This window comes from Cyprinus carpio, chromosome A8 (assembly GCF_018340385.1).
Source record: "Cyprinus carpio isolate SPL01 chromosome A8, ASM1834038v1, whole genome shotgun sequence".
In the NCBI taxonomy this organism is placed as follows: domain Eukaryota; kingdom Metazoa; phylum Chordata; class Actinopteri; order Cypriniformes; family Cyprinidae; genus Cyprinus; species Cyprinus carpio.
Window position 1 is genome coordinate 10,539,489 of NC_056579.1, and position 22,290 is coordinate 10,561,778.

The 22,290-nt window shown below is 37.5% G+C and overlaps 1 protein-coding gene across 1 annotated transcript; it reads left to right on the forward strand.

The window, feature by feature from the left end:
* The first annotated feature begins 1,622 nt into the window (after positions 1 to 1,622).
* Positions 1,623 to 21,588, forward strand: col2a1a (collagen, type II, alpha 1a). Its single transcript, XM_042763026.1, is given in 53 exon segments — positions 1,623 to 1,908; positions 3,979 to 4,188; positions 5,642 to 5,658; positions 5,796 to 5,828; positions 5,931 to 5,963; positions 6,155 to 6,208; positions 6,395 to 6,496; positions 6,595 to 6,672; positions 7,306 to 7,350; positions 7,526 to 7,579; positions 7,754 to 7,807; positions 7,906 to 7,959; positions 8,095 to 8,148; positions 8,232 to 8,285; positions 8,937 to 8,981; positions 9,094 to 9,147; positions 9,255 to 9,299; positions 9,597 to 9,650; positions 9,766 to 9,864; positions 9,971 to 10,015; positions 10,144 to 10,242; positions 10,396 to 10,449; positions 10,580 to 10,669; positions 10,759 to 10,812; positions 10,897 to 10,995; positions 11,134 to 11,187; positions 11,727 to 11,825; positions 11,941 to 11,994; positions 12,367 to 12,420; positions 12,751 to 12,819; positions 12,930 to 12,974; positions 13,075 to 13,173; positions 13,750 to 13,857; positions 13,952 to 14,005; positions 14,099 to 14,152; positions 14,243 to 14,296; positions 14,388 to 14,441; positions 15,026 to 15,133; positions 15,282 to 15,335; positions 15,469 to 15,522; positions 15,645 to 15,806; positions 15,929 to 16,036; positions 16,357 to 16,464; positions 16,673 to 16,726; positions 17,178 to 17,285; positions 17,625 to 17,678; positions 18,039 to 18,150; positions 18,247 to 18,303; positions 18,432 to 18,514; positions 18,633 to 18,921; positions 19,073 to 19,260; positions 19,678 to 19,920; positions 20,621 to 21,588. Coding segments are annotated over 53 exon segments (4,401 nt in total). The 5' UTR covers positions 1,623 to 1,814; the 3' UTR covers positions 20,768 to 21,588.
* Positions 21,589 to 22,290: the final 702 nt, after the last annotated feature.

Below are 22,290 nucleotides of genomic sequence, written 5' to 3' on the forward strand. Positions count from 1 at the left end.
AACAGGGTGTGTGCACAGTCGCACCGATGAGTACACACACATACACATATCCCTTCATAAAACTAATAGACATGCATTCATGTGAGCACACAACCACAAACACACACACTGATTTTCATATGTGCACACTGTATACACACTCATCTACATACACAGGATGTCTCACACCGAGGTCGAGGCTGAGATTCCAGTATCCGTATTCCTTCTTTTATGCTTTCACTTGATTTTTGCAGTTTGATCTTTTAATCCCTTGAGCATTACAAATTTTCTCTCCTCCTCTGTTCCCACAGTTGGATAGATGATATGGTAGATGTTTTATTGGGATTGGATTGTGGAACAGTTATATAAAGAAAATAAACTTATATAAATTGCCAACTACACTGGGGAAGACATATAGTTTTTAGATAATGTTTTTTTTGTGTTAGATTTAGACAAGGAAATTAAAATTGTATGTTTTTTTTGTTATTTTTTAAAAAGTTATTTTTTTGTTGGACAGATGTGAAACTTTTGAGAAAAAAAATACACAGTAACAGTGTTATTGTTGTTTGTTATTATAATATTTATTAATATTTTAAATAGTCATTTGTTATATTTTCAGCTTTCATTTTAATTTTATTTTACTTTAGTAACTTTTATGTGGTTTTATGAATTTTTTTGTTATATATTATATTTCTTGTAATTTTTTTTTTTTTTTTTTTTGTAGTTTTATTAATTTTAGTACCTCAACTGAAAAGCTTATTTCAGTTAGTTGCCATGACATCATTTCTAATTTCAATTAATGAAAGAGACTGTTTTAGCTTTAGGTTTGGTTTAATTGTAGATTTAGTTTTATTTTGCTTTATTTTTGGTTTTGTTTTTGGATTTAGTTTTATTTTTTTAAGTTACTGCTTTGGCTGAACAGGACATTTATTTGGACTGTAATAACAATAACTCTGAAGCAGCTGGGGCTCTACCAGAGAAATAATGTTTAAATTTAGTCAGGTTGTGCCAAGTATTGTAAGTTTGTCATTTGTTAGTTAAGGTTATTACAAGTTTAGTAAGTTGGAATTTTTAGTTGTTTTGTGAAAAGTATTGTATGTTGTATGTTTTTTATTTTATGATTTTGTGTGATTTGTGGGTCATCCATAATCAAGATGTTCACTATATAGCATCAGTAACATGGTTTTTGGAATTCAAGTATTATTGAAAATGCAAACTGCAAATATATCTGATGCATCAGGTCTGATGTTGTTCACACCTTATGTATGACCACCAATGGTTCTCATCCTCACTGTATTTTGATACTTCATGACATTATCTTGAGTTTTTAATGGTCATGTGCAACCTAGTGTGTCCAAAATCTTTGAAACAATTAATGTATTTTGGTTCTCCAAGTTTTTTTTCTGAGCAAAGGCCATTCTGATGCACTTTCATACAAAAGCATAGAGAGAAAGCCACCACTTGCCAGAAAAAGGGCAATGAGGGGAGGGGTGCATGGGTTTGGATAAAATTGTTCTTGAGACAGAGGAGTGGCGAAGTTTTTTTCCCCCTCATCTTTACAAATGGTGGAGTTGGGGGGCAGATATGGCTCGTATTTCAGCGCTCGTGGGGGTCGGGGTTGGACTCAATTTTTGGGATATACTAAGATTCATAAATGCGCAAGTGGACATAAAACCGCGGAGCTCTGACTGACGCGGTGGGTTCTGTTTGTGTGTGCCTGGCGTCGGATCCTCCCAAATACATCCACCTCCACTTTCACACTCCCCGAGAGCTGCTGCTCCGCCGGTTCTTCGGCGACTTTGACCCCTGAGGACCTGCATGTCTAAACTTTAGACATGTTCAGATTAGTGGATTCACGGACTCTCCTGCTACTTGTAGCAACGCATTGCGTTTTGCTATCCATTGTAAGATGTCAAGAAGAAGATGACCGTAAGTTGGAGTTTTTCCACTTTGAAATTCAAAGTATTCTGCTAAAATATTGTACGGTGTTGCCATGGTGACTGCATGAGAGGAAAGTTTGGAATGGATCAGGTTGGTTTGCGTGTTCACCTCTGGACTGTGGAATGTCTTGGCTCATTCTTTTTTAATATAAGACCGCATGCTTGTCTTTTAGGTCTAAGTCTGCAGATAACCAAAATTTGATTGCAGTCTACAACGCAAACAAGCGACGCGACGCGTTAAAACGCAAAAATCTGATTCTTCATGCATTCAATTTTTGTTTGCATTGTAGGTTGCGAGCAGTGGAGGCGTAGTGTTAGATGCTGAGGTTGCGCGACAGGTTAACACGCTTAGACTCTTGTGTATTAGATTTCTAATTTAGCTAAAACGTGAAGAACAAAACACGTTAAGTATATACGTATTCATTTTGCATTAACGTTTCTAAACAACGGTTCAGGAACCACAAAAGTTAGAATGCAAGTTAATCTGTGCGCAAACCTGATGCTCGCCAAGTAACTTTCTCGTGACTAAAGCAACAGTACACGGTTCGAGCACTTTCAGCTGGATAGGATCGGTATCATTATAGTGACAAAACGTATCTTTTCCTCATTACTTATCACTTTTTCATTTTCAATTCATTCATTTTTCAGTTTTCATTATGTAGGCTATTTAAAGTGTTAATTTTCTTTATAACGGGATACCTGGAGAAAATATTGACCATCTTTAGAGTTCTCAGAAGAACTTAAGCCAGTGTGGCAAACCGAGGAACACCAAATGATGCCTCAAGTCTTTGTGGATTTTTGATTTTATTTCTACAATGTATAAGGTTATGTTTAATCATTTCAGCATTATAATGACTGAACTCCATGCCATTGATACATCCACTAGTGGTTAATCTGTTTCACTCAAGATTAGGAGCAAAGGTTCTTACAAGGGTTCAAACGGTGCACCATTAGCACACGTGCACACACATATTTTGGGTTTAGTTCAGGGGATTTTACATCAATTAGTAGGAGATTTGGGAAACTAGGTCTGGTGGGTGGATAGGGAGGGGGTCTGTGGAATGTTGGCAAAACAGACTGGCAACCTCAAAGAGGCACAAGCATCTTGGAAGAGTGTCATTTGTGATACTGGGTAAACTCTGAAGGGATAGAAGAATAATGATCAGACTGATGATCTCATTGTGTTCTCACTGTGCTCATTAAATTTCTCACTCCTCAGTAAACAAGGAAATGTTAATAACACAGAACACTTGCTTAGGCCGGCCTATATTTGCATCCTAGAAAAGTGGATTTTCTGTATTTACAGTTCAGATTTAAACAGCTATAATTGACGCATTTATGTGCACTAGGGCTGAAAGTTAAATTCAAATTGCACTTTCATATGAATATTTGAAAAGCAAACACATCAAGGGGTTCTGTGTGTGTAAGGGCTGTCCTTTCCGACCCATGAGGGTGTGTTTGCCCTGGTGGTAAGTGAGACCATTAGATCCAGATGGAGCTTTCGAGAGGCGTGTGTTTGCATAAGGCACCAAGCTGTCAATGTAGCCCAGTCTGTGTTTGAGAAAGCCCCATTCATGGCTAGTTTAGTAGATTTGGGGTTCAGTTACAAATACGCAGACTACAGGAGACTGTCAGATATGTATAATGTAAATATAACCAGATGCCAGCTACCAGGTGGACAGAAATTAGAATTTTGTTTATGCATATAAATATAGCCACACACACACACACACACACACACACACACACACACACACACACACACACACACACACACACACACACACACACACACACACACACACACACACACACACACATATATATATATACAATTTAGAATATCTTAATTATATATTAATATTTGTATTAAATATATGAAATATTATACACACACACACACACACACACACATTTCTATGTATATATTCTAAAATATTTCCAAATTATTAGGAGACCTGTACAAGCTTGTTTTTTCAGGAAGTTGATATTTTTATGTCGCTCACCTGTCTCTTACCCCCATGCAATCCTTTCTGTCGCCCCCTTCTGGTGGCTGCAGAGGAAGACTTTGGGGGCTGCATCCAAGATGGCCAGCAGTATGCAGACCGTGCAGTATGGAAGCCAGAAGCGTGCCGCGTCTGTGTGTGTGATGCAGGGGCAGTGCTATGTGACGAGGTCATCTGTGAGGACCTGAGAGACTGTGCCAATCCCATCATTCCACCTGGAGAGTGCTGTCCAATCTGCCCAGCTGACACCGACGAACCTATCGGTCCGCTCTCTGCTTATACACCTCTCTTTGCTTATCATACCTGTCCTGCTAGCTGTCTGCTTTGAGTTCTGTAACCATGGCAACAGTGTCACATACCACTAGACTACACTAATTGGTCATGTGATTGCATTCAGAACTCAAAGCAAACATTTAAAGGGAAGAAAGCAACACTTTTCAGTTTTACGCTTGCATTATAGTGCAAATTATGTTTTTCAGTTAAAGACTGTTCATGGCTAAAATGTGTCCACTTTACATTTAACTTTCATAGTAGGTTGTTTTTTCTTATAGAAAAAACACAATCTTGACACTAGTTTGCTGTGAAATCTATTCATTTCAAGATATTTGGTCACTTCTTCAAAAAACTAAATTTACAATTGTATAGTGGTCATATTTTGAGCTAACTTATATTTTAGCCTCAAAATATTTAATTCTGAGGATGATTTGACTTTTTTTTAATTAAAATAATTAGTGTAGCATTTTATTTTATGCTTTCACTGAGGGACATACATAGTTCAAAAAGATTGATATTCAGTTTTTAACACAAAAAAAGACAATACATTTCTTGAAAGTGGACGTACCTTGGCCTTAGGGTGCTTTAGTTTGGAAAATGCTAAAAACCAAGACAATAAGTCTTTGAATGGGAGGTCATGGCACAACCTTATTCAAACAATCTAATTAACAAAAAATTTTGAAGTGTTCTTTCAACTTTTTTCATTCTTTTCATGTTCAGTGAACCTTGACAGCTCAAAATGTTGTGTGTTGCTGCTGCACAGATACACACACAATTTTGAAAATGAACAGTATATAAATAATAAGATGAACATAGTTAACAAAATATGATGAAATGTTTTCCTTTTGATATACTCTAGCTCACTGTAATCAGCTGCAGCTGCAATCAATCTGTAATTTTTTTCTAATTTGCTGAGCAGCATATAGCCTAATATTGCTTCTAATATAAAGCATAATGCATTATCATGTTTTAAATTGATCATGAGCTTGCAGCTTAATATTTCTGCTTTTAACAATTTAACCAAAGCAGATTGGGAAGAGAATGATGCTGTTTTGGTACACGGCCTTGTGGGGTGCTGCTTAGTTGGTCTTTTCAGCTATGTAGTTTCAGCAGGGAGTAGCTGTTCATTAGTTCTTACAGTAACACTGAGTGTCTGACTAGTTTACCGTCCTCATTATGAGTCAGTATTAGCTTATTACTTCATTCGCAGCCATTTTTTTCCTGACCGTTTGGTGACCTCTAGTTTTTTATGATGAGCCAGCAGTATTGTTATGAATATATGATTCAGATGTTACGACTCCAGTCAGACTGTTATTCTGCAACATTGGTTGTTTTTGTGTGTGTTTGAATACTTGCTTATTGATTGAATACATGCAAAACTACTTCCTCCTGTGTCTAACTGTCAGTCTTTCTTTTCTTCATCCTGTGACATGATTCAACAAGGGTCACTTGGTGCAAAGGTGAGACCTTGACTTATTTATCATGTCTTTATTTAAGAAATGGATGATATTCTTAAGGTTTAGATTGAATACTGAATAGAATTAATTATATAAATTGTATAGTAAGTCTTAAATATGGTCTTTCTTACTCTACACAGGGACAGAAAGGAGAACCAGGCGATATTGCAGATGTAAGTCATTTCACCAGTAAACAGTTTTGGGTTTTAGATTGATTTTACCAAATTTTGAAAACTGGAGTTGGAAAATGATAATTTATTTGTTTGTTTCTGTAGGTTGTAGGACCAAGAGGACCTGCTGGCCCAATGGTGAGATTAATCAGAAACACTTTGGTAGTTGGTTTCTGAATAATTTGCCACACATCATTGCACTTCTCCACTAGGGGGCACTCCAGACGGTTTATTTGAAATTACTGTTGTCCTTTTTTATTTCAGAGGCCTACAACTTTACTTGTTGAATTTTTTTTTTTTTTTTTTGACATTTCTTTTTGTGATTTCAGGGACCCCCAGGAGAGCAGGGAACACGTGGCGAGAAAGGACCTAAGGGTGAGAAGGTAAGTAACTTTTTCTCTCAGACTTGTTTGGGAAAGTGATGTCAGATCTTATTAGCAGTTATCCGGTTACATTAAGGGGGCAGTGGACACACTCTGCAGGATGCTGTCATGTGAAAAGGCTTTAGTTAATCTCTGTTCTTTCCAACTCATATGCTCTGAATTTTTTTTTTTACTCCCACCCCTTAGGGAGGTCCCGGACCAAGAGGGAGAGATGGCGAGCCTGGTACACCTGGAAACCCTGGACCCCCTGGACCACCAGGACCTAATGGTCCCCCTGGACTTGGAGGAGTATGTTTCTCCTCTCCTTTCATCTACTTTAAAATTTTTGTCTGCCCTTTTGCAGGGTTACTGTAAGTGTGTTTTTCTCTGTGTGTGTGTGTGTGCAGAACTTTGCTGCTCAGATGGCTGGTGGTTTTGATGAGAAGGCAGGAGGTGCTCAGATGGGTGTGATGCAGGGACCAATGGTGAGAAAATTATTAGTTATCATAATATATAGTTCTATAATTCATAAACTGTTAATCTGCCACCTTGCAGAATGCCCTGGAATGATATTTCATTTTAAGATGGAATTTTAAATATTTGCTCTGCATGTCAGTTTTTTTCAGACATATTGACGAAGCATTTCATACAAAAAAAAGAGCAAAAACAATATGCACAAATTAATAAAAGTCACCTTTCAATATTTGAGCATTGTACTATATTTAAGGTGCTGCATTATAATTGTACTTGAAGATCTCTATGACTGTGTATTTTTTTTTTCAATTTAAATATTTTTTTTACTCTGCAACATAAAGAATAATATCAGGAGAGTTAAATGCTGTTACCTGTTTTTAATCTTTAGTGCTCCCTAATGATTTAGTCACAATAGCATTTTCAAATGCCACCTGTTCTCAGAAAGTTACAGTGCTTTACAGATTCAAAGCTTGTAACATACAGTATAAACATATATTCAAAATAAATGTGATTACTAAAAATAAAACACACACAATAAAACATAATTAATCTTAAATGATTGGAAAATACAACACAGTCATGCCATTTATATTAATTTGTTTCAAAGTTGCCATGCTGCATTTCAACTTTATCTGTTTCTACAGGGTCCAATGGGTCCCCGTGGTCCTCCCGGCCCCTCTGGAGCACCTGTAAGTAAAAACGCATCATTCATATTCATAATCATGTCATATTTCCAGAAAAATACAACACAATGCTGATTATATTCTCAACAGAAGCTACCATTGACGAGACAGATATGAGTAATATGTTAGCACCCACCAACACCAACTCCTAAGCCCACACTGTCATTTGTTTCCATTCCAGGGCCCACAAGGTTTCCAAGGCAACCCTGGAGAGGCTGGTGAACCCGGCCCTGCTGTGAGTGTCCCAAATCTTACACACATACAGTATGACATTTTATATACTCACATATTACATGGCCCACACAGATGACGCATTCAGATAAACACAGAGGAAGGCATGGCTTTGCAGACTGCTTTACTAGAGAACACAATGCAGTTTAATCAATTTATAACAATTGTTTTACTATAGGGTCCCCTTGGACCCCGTGGCCCTTCTGGGCCCCCTGGAAAACCTGGAAGTGATGTGAGTAGTTTTTGCCACTGGATTGATATTCAACCTTTTACAAATGCTGAATGCTCGACAGATACTAACTACAATGTCTCTGACTGCTCTTCTTCCAGGGTGAGGCTGGCAAACCTGGTAAGTCTGGCGAGCGTGGACCCCCAGGGCCTCAGGTAAACAACATACACAAATAAAGACCAGCATGCAACTGTTTCAGTCACTCTGATAATGGTCATATAATCTAATGTAATCAATTTGTTACAAAGATGCAACATAATAACTAAATATGTTTCTTATTTATATGACAGGGAGCCCGTGGATTCCCCGGAACACCTGGCCTTCCTGGCATCAAGGGACACAGAGTGAGTTTCAGTTGAAATGAATTGTTTTCTGTATGTTTATTTTTGTAGATATACATGCATTTAATATTTGAATGTGTTTGCAGGGACACCCAGGTCTTGATGGAGCTAAAGGAGAGGCCGGTGCTGCAGGTGCTAAGGTACAGCAACATAAAAACAATCAGCCAAGACACCCAACCCTGACAGATAAACTACGTGAAATTCATCCTAATACACTGTCTATAATCATATCTGACAGGGGCATCAGAATTCTAACATACATTTATTACATTTATGTAGTTTTAAGGCATTATTGTTTGCAAATGTGCATATATATTTTAAATTATAAAGATGTTTTAAAATATAGGTACTCCTATAAAAACCTTTGAGAAATGGAGATTCACTACCTGCTCATTTACACCCACCTTTCACAGATACACTACGCAAAAGTCTATTATCACATTTGACAAAAAGCATGTATAGAATAAAATGCACAGATTTCACAGGGCATCAGAATTATAACAGACATTTATTAAATCTTTATGTAGTTGCAAAGAATTATTATTTGCAAATCTGCCTTGGAACAATATATTTGATTAAATAATTTCATTTCATTTCATTTCTACAGATAAAAACATTTTAAACTATAAAGACTCATATAACGATACCAGAACTTTGAGCAATAGATAGTAACTAAGTACCAAATGCTAATATGCTAATTCATTTTAATTATGTTCTGAGGAAATAAATTTGATCTAACAATAACATTATACAACTGCAAGGTGTAATCAGTCTCCTCTCTCTTCTTTCAGGGTGAATCTGGTGCTAATGGTGAGAGCGGTGCTCCTGGACCAATGGTCAGTACCTAGAGTCAGAAATGGCCTGATGATTAATTTAGCTGTAGTTTTCTGACACTGAAATAGTGCATCTAACACTCTCCATCCTGTTTTCTTCTTTTTTTTCTATCAGGGTCCACGTGGTCTGCCCGGTGAGAGAGGTCGTTCTGGGCCTTCTGGTGCTGCTGTAAGTGAACACTTAGATAACTGGCCTAATTAACAATACAATATATTATCAACATTTCTGCAGCTGAAGGCTTCAGACTGTAATGATCTACTTATGTCTCTCCACAGGGTGCCCGTGGTAATGATGGTCTGCCTGGTCCTGCTGGTCCACCTGTAAGTGCAAATCATTACTTCTTCAAGTGCAGGTTCTCACATACTAGAAGTTAATATACACTTAAAATCATGGTTTCCATTCTGTTTTAAAAGCTTAGCTTCATTTAATGCTATTGCTAATGATAACTAATAGCGATATCAAGTTGGACGATTGTCGATATAATGCAGATATAACATATAATTCAACTTAATGATAGCAAATAATTTCACTGAATATTTACTAAAAATATTTTGAAAATACAGTTAAAAGGAAGTAAGCACACTTCTTTGATCATTTGTTGATGTTTCTGTCCTCAGGGCCCTGTTGGTCCTGCTGGTGCTCCAGGTTTCCCAGGATCCCCTGGTGCTAAGGTAAAATATCAGTCATCTATAGCACTTCACTGCGAATTCTTAACCCATTCTCAAATTTAAGCATTTTTGATTTGCACAGATCCTTGGTAATGAGATATGATGTTCTCTCCTGCAGGGTGAAGCTGGTCCCACTGGAGCTCGTGGACCTGAGGGTGCACAAGGACCACGTGGAGAGGGTGGTACACCTGGATCACCTGGACCCTCCGGTGCATCTGTGAGTAATATTACAGACAATATGACAAGCAAAATATGATTAGATTTTCTTTATCATTGTAAACAATATATACAGTATTTTGAAATTAAATGTTCACATGCTGCAGGGTAACCCTGGTACTGATGGTATTCCTGGTGCCAAAGGATCTGCTGTGAGTTTATCCATATAATTTATTGTTCTCTTTCACTCATTTCTCTGTATATTTTAAAATATTTTTTAGTCTTAACACTGGTCACATTGTTGCAGTGAATCTATTGTGAACATTTTTCTCTTTGGCAGGGTGCTCCTGGCATCGCTGGTGCCCCTGGTTTCCCAGGACCCCGTGGCCCGCCAGGACCTCAGGGAGCTACTGGACCTCTTGGGCCAAAAGGACAATCTGTACGTAATCATGTCCAGTTAAAACGCTCTCAGTGTTTCCCAGACATCTATTAGTAATTTCATATGTATGATCCAGATTGCAAAGGTTACTAATTATTCTGCCATTTGGGGTTCACCATTGTACTAGTTGAAAACGCTCTTGTGTTTATACAGGGAGACCCTGGTATCCCAGGATTTAAAGGCGAGGCTGGACCCAAGGGAGAGCTTGTAAGTAACCAACATTATAATTATCATCAGTCGTCTGTTCTATTGTATTATTGTATTTATTATGATATTTTGTAGTGTTGTAGTAAGTTATTCATTTTTAATTTTTACTTATTGTGTTGGGTGTTGTCAGGGTGCCCCTGGGCCATCTGGAGAGGAAGGCAAGAGAGGACCAAGAGGAGAGCCTGGTTCTGCCGGACCTCTTGGACCTCCTGGAGAAAGAGTGTGTTTATTATCTTAATTATTTTTACTTATTAACTGAATGATAAAGAGCCACATTAATAAGCCCATATATGTGTTGTTATTTGCTAGGGAGCTCCAGGTAACCGTGGATTCCCTGGTCAGGATGGTCTAGCTGGAGCAAAGGTTGGTGATTTAGACTCATAGTTGGTTACTCATCTAATCAACCCATGTATTTCCTCTGAACTCAGATGTTTTGTACTATGATAGGGCGCACCTGGTGATCGTGGTGTTCCAGGTTTGACCGGCCCGAAAGGAACAACTGGAGATCCTGGTCGCTCAGGCGAGCCTGGTCTTCCTGGAGCCAGAGTGAGTGATTGTGGTATTTCTGGGATTTACCTGAAAAGTGATTATTCAGAGCAATTTAGATCATCATAATTGCAGACATTACAATCTGAAATCAGCTTTTATGATTGTTGACCATTCATCTGTTTCCTCTTCTAACAGGGTCTCACTGGAATAGATTTTTTTGCTGTTCATCATGTTATAGTTGGACCAACTGTGAGTATCTATATCATTTAAAGCACTTTCATTTTTCTTGTGACAGTAAAGAGTTACAGCCTGCAAACAGATATACACTGCTGTTCAAAAGTTTGGGGTCAAAAATATTTTTTTGAAAGAAAGAAATTAATATTTTCATCTAGCAAGGATGCATTAAATTGATCAATACCAATGAAGACTATTTTAATTTTAAAATAGATATCTGTTTCAAATAAATGCTGGATCCTGAAAAAATATTGGTCAAGCAAAACCATCAAAACGCTAAACCATTGACATTGAAAATATATTAAAATAGAAAATAAGTTTTTTTCACAGGAATTAATTAAACAATAATTCATAATAAAACTGTTTTGATTGTATGCAGCTTTTATGCTGAGATTTCTTTAAAAAGAAAAAAATCCTTCTAATCCCAAAACTTTGAACGGTATACATTGAATCAATATCCACTGGGAACAAATGATTTTCAAATACTAAATGCTGCAAACTTTGCTTTCAGGGCAAATTTCAGTTCAGTGCTGGTAATATCCATTTTGTTATAGTGTGTGCTTGGTGTAGTTGGAGTTCAGGGTAATCTTGGGTATCTGGGAGCTCGTGGTCAGCCTGGAGTGATGGGATTCCCTGGACCTAAGGGAGCCAATGTAAGACCATTGGAGTGTTTCTGCATTTCAGCTACTAGTGTTCATATTTAGGTCCACAGAATTGTTTGGGAAGTGTATGTGTTGTACCTCATTGGACTGTTTCTCTCTCTCACAGGGTGAACCTGGAAAACCTGGAGAGAAAGGACTTGTTGGACGCCCTGGTCTTAGAGTAAGTCATGGTTCAGTAGACATGCATGTCCAGATTACTTGGCCTTATATGTCAGAATATACAAGCTCTTCAGACTCTTTTTGGATGCTCTGTTGTTATTGTAGTTCATATTACTGTTACACCTAATATTAATCTGGTTTTCAGCTGATGAAGTCCTGTAGATTCACACATACTTGGGTTGGTCTCTTTTGACCTAGCAACCACTCAGAACACCCTAGCAATCACACAGAGTTGTGCTTGAAATAATTCAGAAAACCATAGCAATCATATACTAACACCTAGCAAAGTTTTTGTACAAACAAGCACCAAGAACATGTAAAAATGCATTTTTCTCATTCTTTCTCTCTTTATTTATTTATTTATTTCTATTAGGGTTTGCCTGGTAAAGATGGAGAGACTGGAGCTGCTGGTCCACCTGGCCCTGCTGTGAGTATTACATCACATTACTCACAATGTCTTATGATCTCAATTCTTTCAGTCAGTCAATAATTGACCATGGTCTGAAACACTTGGTTGGAGAATAAATTGTGATTTCAATGTGCTTTTAGGGTCCTGTATGTTGTGAGAGGGGAGAGGGGTGTGAGTGTTGTACATGTGTTTTAGGTGTATTTTATTATTATTATTTTATTTTTTTTATTTGTTTATGAGAAAACTGCACTCTTTTTAAATTACCGAAGCCGAACAAGGAATCAGAACTCAAAGAGTAATTATTTATATTGTTACGTTTCAGTTTGATGGGGTTTTTGTTTTTATTAGTATTTTTCTGTTTTTGTTCTTGGTGTTCCTGGTGGTGCTGGAGGAGATGGTGGTAATGGTGGTGATGGGGTGAGGATCACTTAAGATATTAATTTTAATTCTCCATTTGTGCCTTTGAGATGTAATTAGTGACTATAAGTATCCCAATTATGCTGAATTTCTCTTCTTTCTCTCTATAGGGTGTTCCTGGAGAGGGTGGTGCTGCTGGTCCCACTGGACCAAGAGTGAGTTCCTATCTTTAATTAAGAAGACTCCCAATTATTACTGGATATCAGCAGTAATGTGTCATTATACAAATATAACTCTTGTCTGTGCTTCTCTTAGGGTGAACGTGGTTTCCCTGGTGAGAGAGGAGGTGCTGGCTCTCAGGGTCTCCAGGGACCAAGAGGACTTCCAGGAACTCCCGGTACTGATGGACCTAAGGTGAGATCACATCTGACTGACGTTATGCTCTACTATTCCATATCAAATCTGTCCATTCTTCATTATTAAGCTTCTTAAAAAGTCAAATGAATGAATACCTTATTGTTCAAAAGTTTGTGGTTGGTAAGTTTTTTAAATGTTTTTGAAAGACGTCTCACCAAAACTGCATTTATTTGATGAGAAGTACAGTAAAAACAGCAGTATAGTGAAATATAATAATGTATTTTGACTTGTAATTTTTTTCGTTTGTTGACAAAGTTTAATTTTTAGCAGACAGTCTTCACTGTCACACAATCAGAAATCATTCTAATATGGTGATTTGGTGTTCATTTCTTCTTATTATTGATGTTGAACACATGTGCTGCTTAATATTTTCTGTGGCAACTGTGATACATTTTTAAAGATTCTTTAGTGAATAGAAAGTTCTGCATTTATGTGAAATAGATATTTTGTAACAATATAAAAGTCTTTACTGTCACTTCTGATCAATTTAATGCATCCTGCACTGAACAAAGGTATTAATGACTTTAAAAATAATCTCTCAAACTCCTCACATCTCTGCTTGATTTCCAACAGGGTGCAATTGGACCAGCTGGTGCTGCTGGAGCTCAGGGCCCTCCTGGTCTGCAGGGCATGCCTGGTGAGAGAGGAGCTGTTGGAATCCCTGGAGCTAAAGGTGACAGAGTAAGTGTCTTTAAAAACGGTATTCATAATTATGTGTTTTTGGTATTGGTTTTTCAGTGATAAAATAATCCTAAATTCATGGTATTAATCTACTGGTTGAATGGGAGAGAAAGGACCTGAAGGTGCTTCTGGCAAAGATGGTGCAAGAGTAAGTGTTATAAAGACAGCAGATGTAGGGAAATTGCTTGCTTTTTTTTCTTGCTTGTCATAAGTGATGATGTTTCTGTCATTTTTTTATCAGGGTTTAACTGGTCCAATTGGTCCACCTGGTCCTTCTGGTCCCAATGGCGCAAAGGTGAATGTCTCATCCAATGGTTGCAAGCTAAAATAATTTGAGGAGATTGTTTAATTCTCTTGTTTAATTACTCTTTTTCTTTTCTCACAGGGTGAAACTGGTCCCATTGGCTCAATTGGTGCTCCTGGTGCTCGTGGTGCCCCTGTAAGGAACACATTTGTTTTCGTGGTTAAGCTGTTTTGAAGTTTTTTTTTTGTTTTTTTTTTTTATTGTTTTTGTTTTGTGTTATTTTTAGGGTGATCGTGGTGAGATTGGTGCACCCGGACCTGCTGGCTTTGCTGGACCTCCTGTAAGTAGAAACACAGTTACAAAAAGCCTCCATTTTGCTGCAGCAATAACATTATAAAATATCTTTTGTTTTCTGACTCAAAAATAAAAATGTCTTTCAGTAAGGTAACATTGCTATAATGGCTTAGCAATTCTGTAGACAGAAGACTAAATTGAACTTAAAAAAGCAGTAAAAAAAACAACCAGTCGATAATATTGTGTTTTTAATGTAAAGTTTTTTATAATATGAATATTGTGGGTAATAATATTTTATATTTTGTGTTAATTTTTAAAATGGAATATTTGAATAAGTGAAATATCTCAGGATTTTGGCATATTAAAGAGCGTCAATAAAATGATTAGCAAAACATTGTGTCAATTAATGCAATTATTTTCACAGATATTGGAAACCTAGTAGATATGATACATAACTCAGTACTCTATAGTTAGACTTTACATTTTTTTTTTCTCTGTTGCTACAGTGTAAAAAGGATGTGGTGAAATAATAGTTTAGGGAGTGTCTTTACTATTAAACTTGAAATTATCGTGAAGCATTTAGTCATAAGGAACCTCTGATTACAACCTTTCATCACTGTCACTCTTTAGGGTGCTGATGGCCAGCCTGGAATTAAGGGAGAGCAGGGTGAGTCAGGACAGAAAGGTGAGGCTGGATCCCATGGACCCCAAGGACCATCAGGAGCACCCGGCCCAGTGGTTAGTGTTTCTGCCTCACTACCTATTGATACTTTAGTGCATTTTGTCAGTCAGTGTTAGTGTTTCTGCCTCACTACCTATTGATACTTTTATATGTTTTTTTTTTGATTGTTTCACTGATATGTGGGTGTTTACTGCTTGATTTCAGGGTCCAACTGGTGTTACAGGACCTAAGGGAGCACGTGGAGCCCAAGGAGCCCCTGTGAGTTACTTAATAATTAAATTAGTCATAAGTAATCATTTTCAATTCATTTTTAAATATTTACCAGTTACTTTGACAGTAAAGATATTTGACCATTAGGGTTTCTTAATAATAATATATTTCCCCTTTGTAGGGTGCCACTGGTTTCCCAGGTGCTGCAGGAAGAGTTGGATCACCTGGCCCCAATGTAAGACCCTCAATATCACAGACACATCTCTGCAGTTCTTCCATATTTTACTTAAACTGATTGACTGTATTTTCCTAAACTTATCCTAATCTAATTTTTTTTTTCCAATTATTCTTTCGCAGGGTAATCCTGGTCCTGCTGGCCCCCCAGGTTCTGCTGGTAAAGATGGTCCTAAGGGAGTTCGTGGTGATGCCGGTCTCCCAGGCAGACCAGGAGATGCTGGACTGCGTGGACCACCTGGTGCTCCTGGAGAGAAGGGAGAGGCTGGAGTGGATGGTCATCCTGTAAGGCTAAGATTCATTCATACATTCTTATTTTAGCATTGAAGGTACATGTGTATTTTGTACAGGTTTATTGTTTCTTTACTGTATTCTTAACATTTCTTCTCTCAATATTTTCTGTGTAGGGTCCTGATGGTCCTGTTGGCCCTTCTGGTCTTGCTGGTCAGCGTGGTATTGTTGGTTTGCCTGGTCAGCGTGGTGAAAGAGGTTTCCCAGGACTTCCAGGACCCTCTGTAAGCAAACAAACCCACCAGCAACATCATTTCTACATGAAAACATCTCATGTCTTCATTCAAACACTGTTTAAATTCACGTTAAAATAGAGCATAGATTTTTGTGTTTTATTTATCTGATGAAGAAAGTGATTCATATTACGTATACATATTAAAAATGAATTTACATATTTATTTACATATTTTTTTTCTAAATTTTTTTTTATTATTTTTTTTTTTATATTATTTTTATATTATTTATGTTTGGTTATATTTTATTATGATGATGTGGTGTTGATGATGTGTCTCTAATCTGGTACTGAAAATGATATGTACCACAGGGTGAGCCTGGTAAACAGGGAGCTTCTGGCTCTTCTGGTGACCGTGGACCTCCTGGCCCTGTTGGACCTCCTGGATTAAGTGGACCTGCTGGAGAGACTGGACGTGAGGTAAAGATCACATACATGCATAACATGTAAAAAAAAAAAAAAAAAAAAACAGTACCAAATAAGACAAAACTAGACTGCAAATATCTAACTGACAAAAATACAGATCTGAAGTCAGTGAACACTTTACTGAACATTTTCCTCCTACAGTATATGTATTATGCAACCATATCGAGTCCAGATCTCACTCATCCATTCTGTTTGTCCTCAGGGTAATCCTGGATCTGACGGTCCACCTGGTAGAGATGGTGCTGCTGGTGTGAAGGTGAAGGAACAAACAAACTCATATAATATCTTTTTGTTGTCTTCTGATCTTTATAAATCAACCTGGTAGAGATGGTGCTCCTGGTGTGAAGGTGAAGGAACAATAAAAATAATATGTCCATCTTGACCAGATAATTTTAATTCCATACAAGTAAACAATATATTACTATTTGTCACATACACTGAAGTCTGAGACCTCTAGTGAAATTACTTTTGGATAACTATTTTGAAATTACGTCTGTTTTAATTTTTTGATGTATTTTTTGCATATTTTGTTGAAATGTTTTATTGATTTTTTTTATAATGACTTCGGATCTGGTTATGTAAAATATTTCTTATTTGTTTGAGGTAATTTCTATTTAAAATTTGGGATTAAAATGTTGGTTAGTCCATGCACAGATGAATTTCCAACCAGCTGTAATATAGAATGTTTTTTACTTGTTCTTTTCTAGGGTGAGCGTGGTAACACTGGCCCAATCGGTGCTCCTGGAGCTCCTGGTGCACCTGGTGCTCCTGGTTCCGTTGGTCCAATTGGCAAACAGGGAGACAGAGGAGAGAATGTAAGTTCATCAACTTCAGAAACCTCATTTTCAACAGTATAAAGATGATATCTTCTGCATACTAAACTGCATGACTTAAATGTACTACATCTACGAATATGAATTTTGTGGTCTGCTTTGACGACATAATTACAGTCAACAATAAGCCCAACTGTTACATAAAACACATTAGTGTTACACCATTAAGAATATATGACAAGTTATAACATTAAAAAATATATTAACCTTTAATATAATAAGATCAAAAGCCCAGAGCTGAAGAGTTTTAGCAGTGTTCACCACTTATATTAAATTAAGTATTTTTTTTTTATTATGTACCATCTTCTTTCCTTTCTAAAGGGCCCACAAGGACCTGCTGGACCCCCTGGACCCGCTGGAGCTAGAGGCATGGTTGTAAGTACATTTTATAAAGTGTGTGGAACAAAACAGAACACTGAAAACACACATCAGGCTTTAAAACTCTTAGCCAGAGTAGCCAGTATCAAAAAATATTACACATACAATATATGGCTATGAAGAAAATCCAGTAAATTGACCAGACATCTTCTGAGGCGTTTCTTACACCTAAACTCCATTTAGTTATAATGCAATTGTGTATTTAGTTTTTATGATTTTAAATGTTTTTTTTTTTTGTAATTTTTATTTAGATATGTTGAAAGAAATTCCTTTTTTTTTTTTTGTGGCTTTACTGTACTTTACTTTACTTTATAGCTGCTCACAGGTTGATGGACTTTTTCCATTTCTCTGTATCAGGGACCCCAAGGACCTCGTGGTGATAAGGGTGAGTCAGGAGAAGCTGGAGAAAGAGGTCAGAAGGGACACAGAGGATTCACCGGTCTGCAGGGTCTGCCTGGACCTCCTGTGAGTCTCTTTTACAAGTCTTAGTTTTTATAAACAATTTACAGTGGTAATGTAGAGATATTAGAAATGCTTACATTTCTGTTGTGTCTCCTCAAAAAAGGTGCTCCTGGAGACCAGGGTGCTGCTGGACCTGCTGGACCTAGTGGCGCTAAAGTGAGTGTGGCTCTAAGCTAATTTTATTTATAGAAAATTTATGTTTTTTAGAAAATTTATTTAATTCTTTGATTGTATTTTTGATTTTTTGTTGATCTGTTGTTATTTTATTTATTGAAATAGGGACCTTAGCTGGCAAGGACGGTAGTAATGGTCAGCCTGGACCCATTGGACCACCTGGACCTCGTGGACGCTCTGGAGAGTCTGGCCCAATTGTGAGTGCATCTTACTCTGAAAAATGCACATAAAACCTGAAATATTCACTGACATCAGGTCTATCGACATGAAAAGAAAATTTCTGATTCGTTTTGTCTTCCTATCTGCTCTCATTAGGGTCCACCTGGTAACCCTGGACCCCCTGGCCCTCCTGGTCCCCCTGGCCCTGGCATTGACATGTCTGCCTTCGCTGGGTTGTCTCAGCCTGAGAAGGGACCTGATCCTCTGCGTTACATGCGTGCTGATGAGGCCTCCAGCTCTCTTAGACAACATGATGTGGAGGTGGACGCCACACTGAAGACAATCAACAGCCAGATCGAGGACATCCGCAGCCCAGATGGGTCCCGCAAGAACCCTGCGCGCTCCTGCAGAGACCTGAAACTCTGCCACCCTGAATGGAAGAGCGGTAAGAAATGAAAAAAAAAAGAGATTCAGAGACAATCTAACATTGGAAAATGTTAGAAGGTGTCACATTCACATGCTCAAAACAGTCAAGTGCACTTGTGTGTATGATACTCGCTATTACTCACTTAAACATGTTTGGTCCCTATCCACAGGTGACTATTGGGTGGATCCTAACCTTGGTAGCGCTGCTGATGCCATCAAAGTTTTCTGTAACATGGAGACCGGAGAGACCTGTGTGAAGCCCAGCACTCCCAAAATCCCACGCAAGAACTGGTGGAGCAGCAAGAGCAAGGCGCAGAAGCACGTGTGGTTTGGAGAGAGCATGAATGGTGGATTCCACGTGAGTATAATCCTTAGATTTTGGAGATGTGTACACTTTAAATTTTGGTAAAGTGACCACAAACCTCAAAACAAATCATTAAAAGGCTGTTTAAAAGTTTGCAGCACCACAAAAAGCACATCTGGAATTGATAATGAAGAGCTGTTCAATTGTCTGCCTGAGTGCCTGCAAATTCCCACAGCTAGCTTGGGGAGCTGTTCACAGTTCTGAATTTCTGTTTGTCCATGGTACTGAAAGTCTCTGAAACATTAAGAAATGCATATATTTGTAGAGTCAAATGGTATGTGATGAGGTGATATGTAGTTGTGCTTGTGTAACTATCTAGTTTTACAATTTATCTGTTTTTTTTTATATTTGTTATGTTATTTTTTGTTTTTTATAAATGGTATTAAAAGACATTTTCTCTTTCTCAAACAGTTCAGCTATGCTGATAGCAGCCATACTCCTAGTACTACCAGCGTCCAGCTGAACTTCCTGAGACTGCTTTCTACTGAGGCCACTCAGACCATCACCTACCACTGCAAGAACAGCATTGCTTACATGGACCAAGCCACAGGCAACCTGAAGAAGGCCGTTCTGCTGCAGGGCTCCAATGATGCGGAGATCAGAGCAGAGGGCAACAGCCGCTTTACATATGGAGTACTTGAGGATGGCTGCAAGGTGAGTCACACAATAAAATATATTCGTATTCGAAAATATTGGCTATAGTTATAAAATGAATGAGTTGAAAATTAATTTAAAATAATTAACTTTTTATTAACTTTTAATAAAATAAATTAAAATTATTAACACTACGATTCAAAAGTTTGGGGACAGTAGGTTTTTTGAAAATAAATGAATACTTTTATTCAGCAAGAATAAATCAAAGGGATCAAAAGTGACAGTAAAGACATTCATAATTTTACAATACATTTCTTTTTTTTTTTTAATGCTGTTCTTTTGAACTTCCTATTTATCCATAAATCCTAAGAAAATATGGTTTTCACCAAAATATTAAACAGCACAACTGAATTCAACTTTGATAAAAAGATAATGTTTCTAGAGCACCAAAATCACCATATTATTCTGAGTTCTGAAGGATCATGTGACACTTAAGACTGAAGTAATGACTGCTGAAAATTCAGCTTTGCCATCACAGGAATAAATGACATTTTAAAATATATATTATAATAGAAAACTTTTATTTTAAATTGTAATAATATTTCCCAATATTTAACTGTGTTTTATCAAATAACTGCCTGACTTCTTTTCAAACAATTAAAAATCTTACTGACCCCAATTAAAAAAAAAAAATTATTAATATATACTTATTTTTATTTGTATATATATCCACTTACATGGCTTTTTTGCTGTCTTACAGAAGCACACAGGTCAGTGGGCCAAGACTGTGATTGAGTACAAAACTCAGAAGACATCCAGGCTGCCCATCGTGGACATTGCTCCCATGGACATTGGAGGAGCAGATCAGGAGTTTGGAGTGGACGTTGGTGCAGTCTGCTTCTTGTAAAAAAAATAAATAAAACATATGTGGATTATGATATAAGACATGGAAAAATACCAATCACGAGCAATAACTGTGAGGATGCAATACACTCTCCAAATAACGAAATATGGAAGAAAAGAATCTGAAAATTGACGAAAGTTTTTTTTCTCTAAAAACACAAAAAGTCGTGCTGTCCACGTTTAGTGTGCAGGAAAACCAGCGTTAAATGGGATTGCCCCAAATAGTCTCTCCCTCTGAAATCCAGCCATGTTTCCCACAAGCTCTCGGTGCAGCGCCTCCTCCTGACGGGAGCCAAGAGGGGGACAGAATGACCAAGTGCAACCAAAAGAATAAGAGTTTCAAAGAAAGACAGAAACATGGCTTGATGTCATCACATCCTGCAGGGGGTGGGTGGTTGGGTGATGCTGTACAGCGTCATGGCTGGATACCACAGTAGTCCCTCCCACTAAAGAAGAAAGAACTCCATGTCCAGTCCCACTTCACCCTTCCCTCTGCCTCTTGACTGTGACTCAGAAGAAAACATCACATTATGCAAGATTTTGTGAAATATTAAATCTGAGGAGGGAATAAGTTAATATTTACTGTGTATAGTAACAAAAAATCTTGATTCAGTCTGTACTGAAGCAGCCAGATCTATATATTTTCACAATTATATGTGTTTGTGTGTGTGAGCTTGTGCCTATACACAGACCAACAATATTTTGGGGAAAGTGCAGTTCCATTCCTTTTTGTGTGTGTGTATGTGTGTGTGTGTAAATCATACCATTATTTTTTCCCCCACGATTGCCCAAACTAGGAAGTTTTGGTCCCTTAACAGCAGAAAACAAAAAAATCTAATAAATTTGGAAACCATTTCTATTTTTTGTTTATTTGCATGATCTTCATTTTTCAAGAAAAGCTACCTCACACAAGAAAAAAACGAAGTTAAAATCTGGAGGTGAACGAGAGCAGCTTGGGGTTCGAGAAGCGTAAGGAAGACCCCCCGGCACAGCTCGGTCCATCTTCAGAAGGTGCTATTAGTATTGATCTATCAGTCAGTATTTCCCACAATTCCCAGACCATCCCACTCCCTAACTAGCCTCATTCAACACACACAGCCTGCTCAGAGTATGCGGAACTATGCGGGATGATCAAAAGACAGAGGGACTCTTTTGTCAATGCCGGAATTTTGCTCCCAAAGGATCGCTGAACAGGATGTGTGTGTGTGAGAGGGTGTGTATATTTTTGTTATAATTAATATTATTATGATCTTTTTCTTTTTTTGGTTCTGGTTTTGTTATGATTTTAATTAATGTAAATTGAAAATAAAGGAAAAAACAAGGAATTATGAAGTCAGATTTTAATTGTGTTTTTAATCATCATGAGCACAAAAAAAGTTAAATGTATGGATTTGGCACAGGAGTATGAAACTAATGCTTTGCTTATGTGTGTGTGTGTACTATATGTTTCTGAATTTTCTGAACTAGAAGCCTACAAGGTATCAGATAAAGGCTTGTATAACATGCTTACTTAGCCTTCTAAAAATA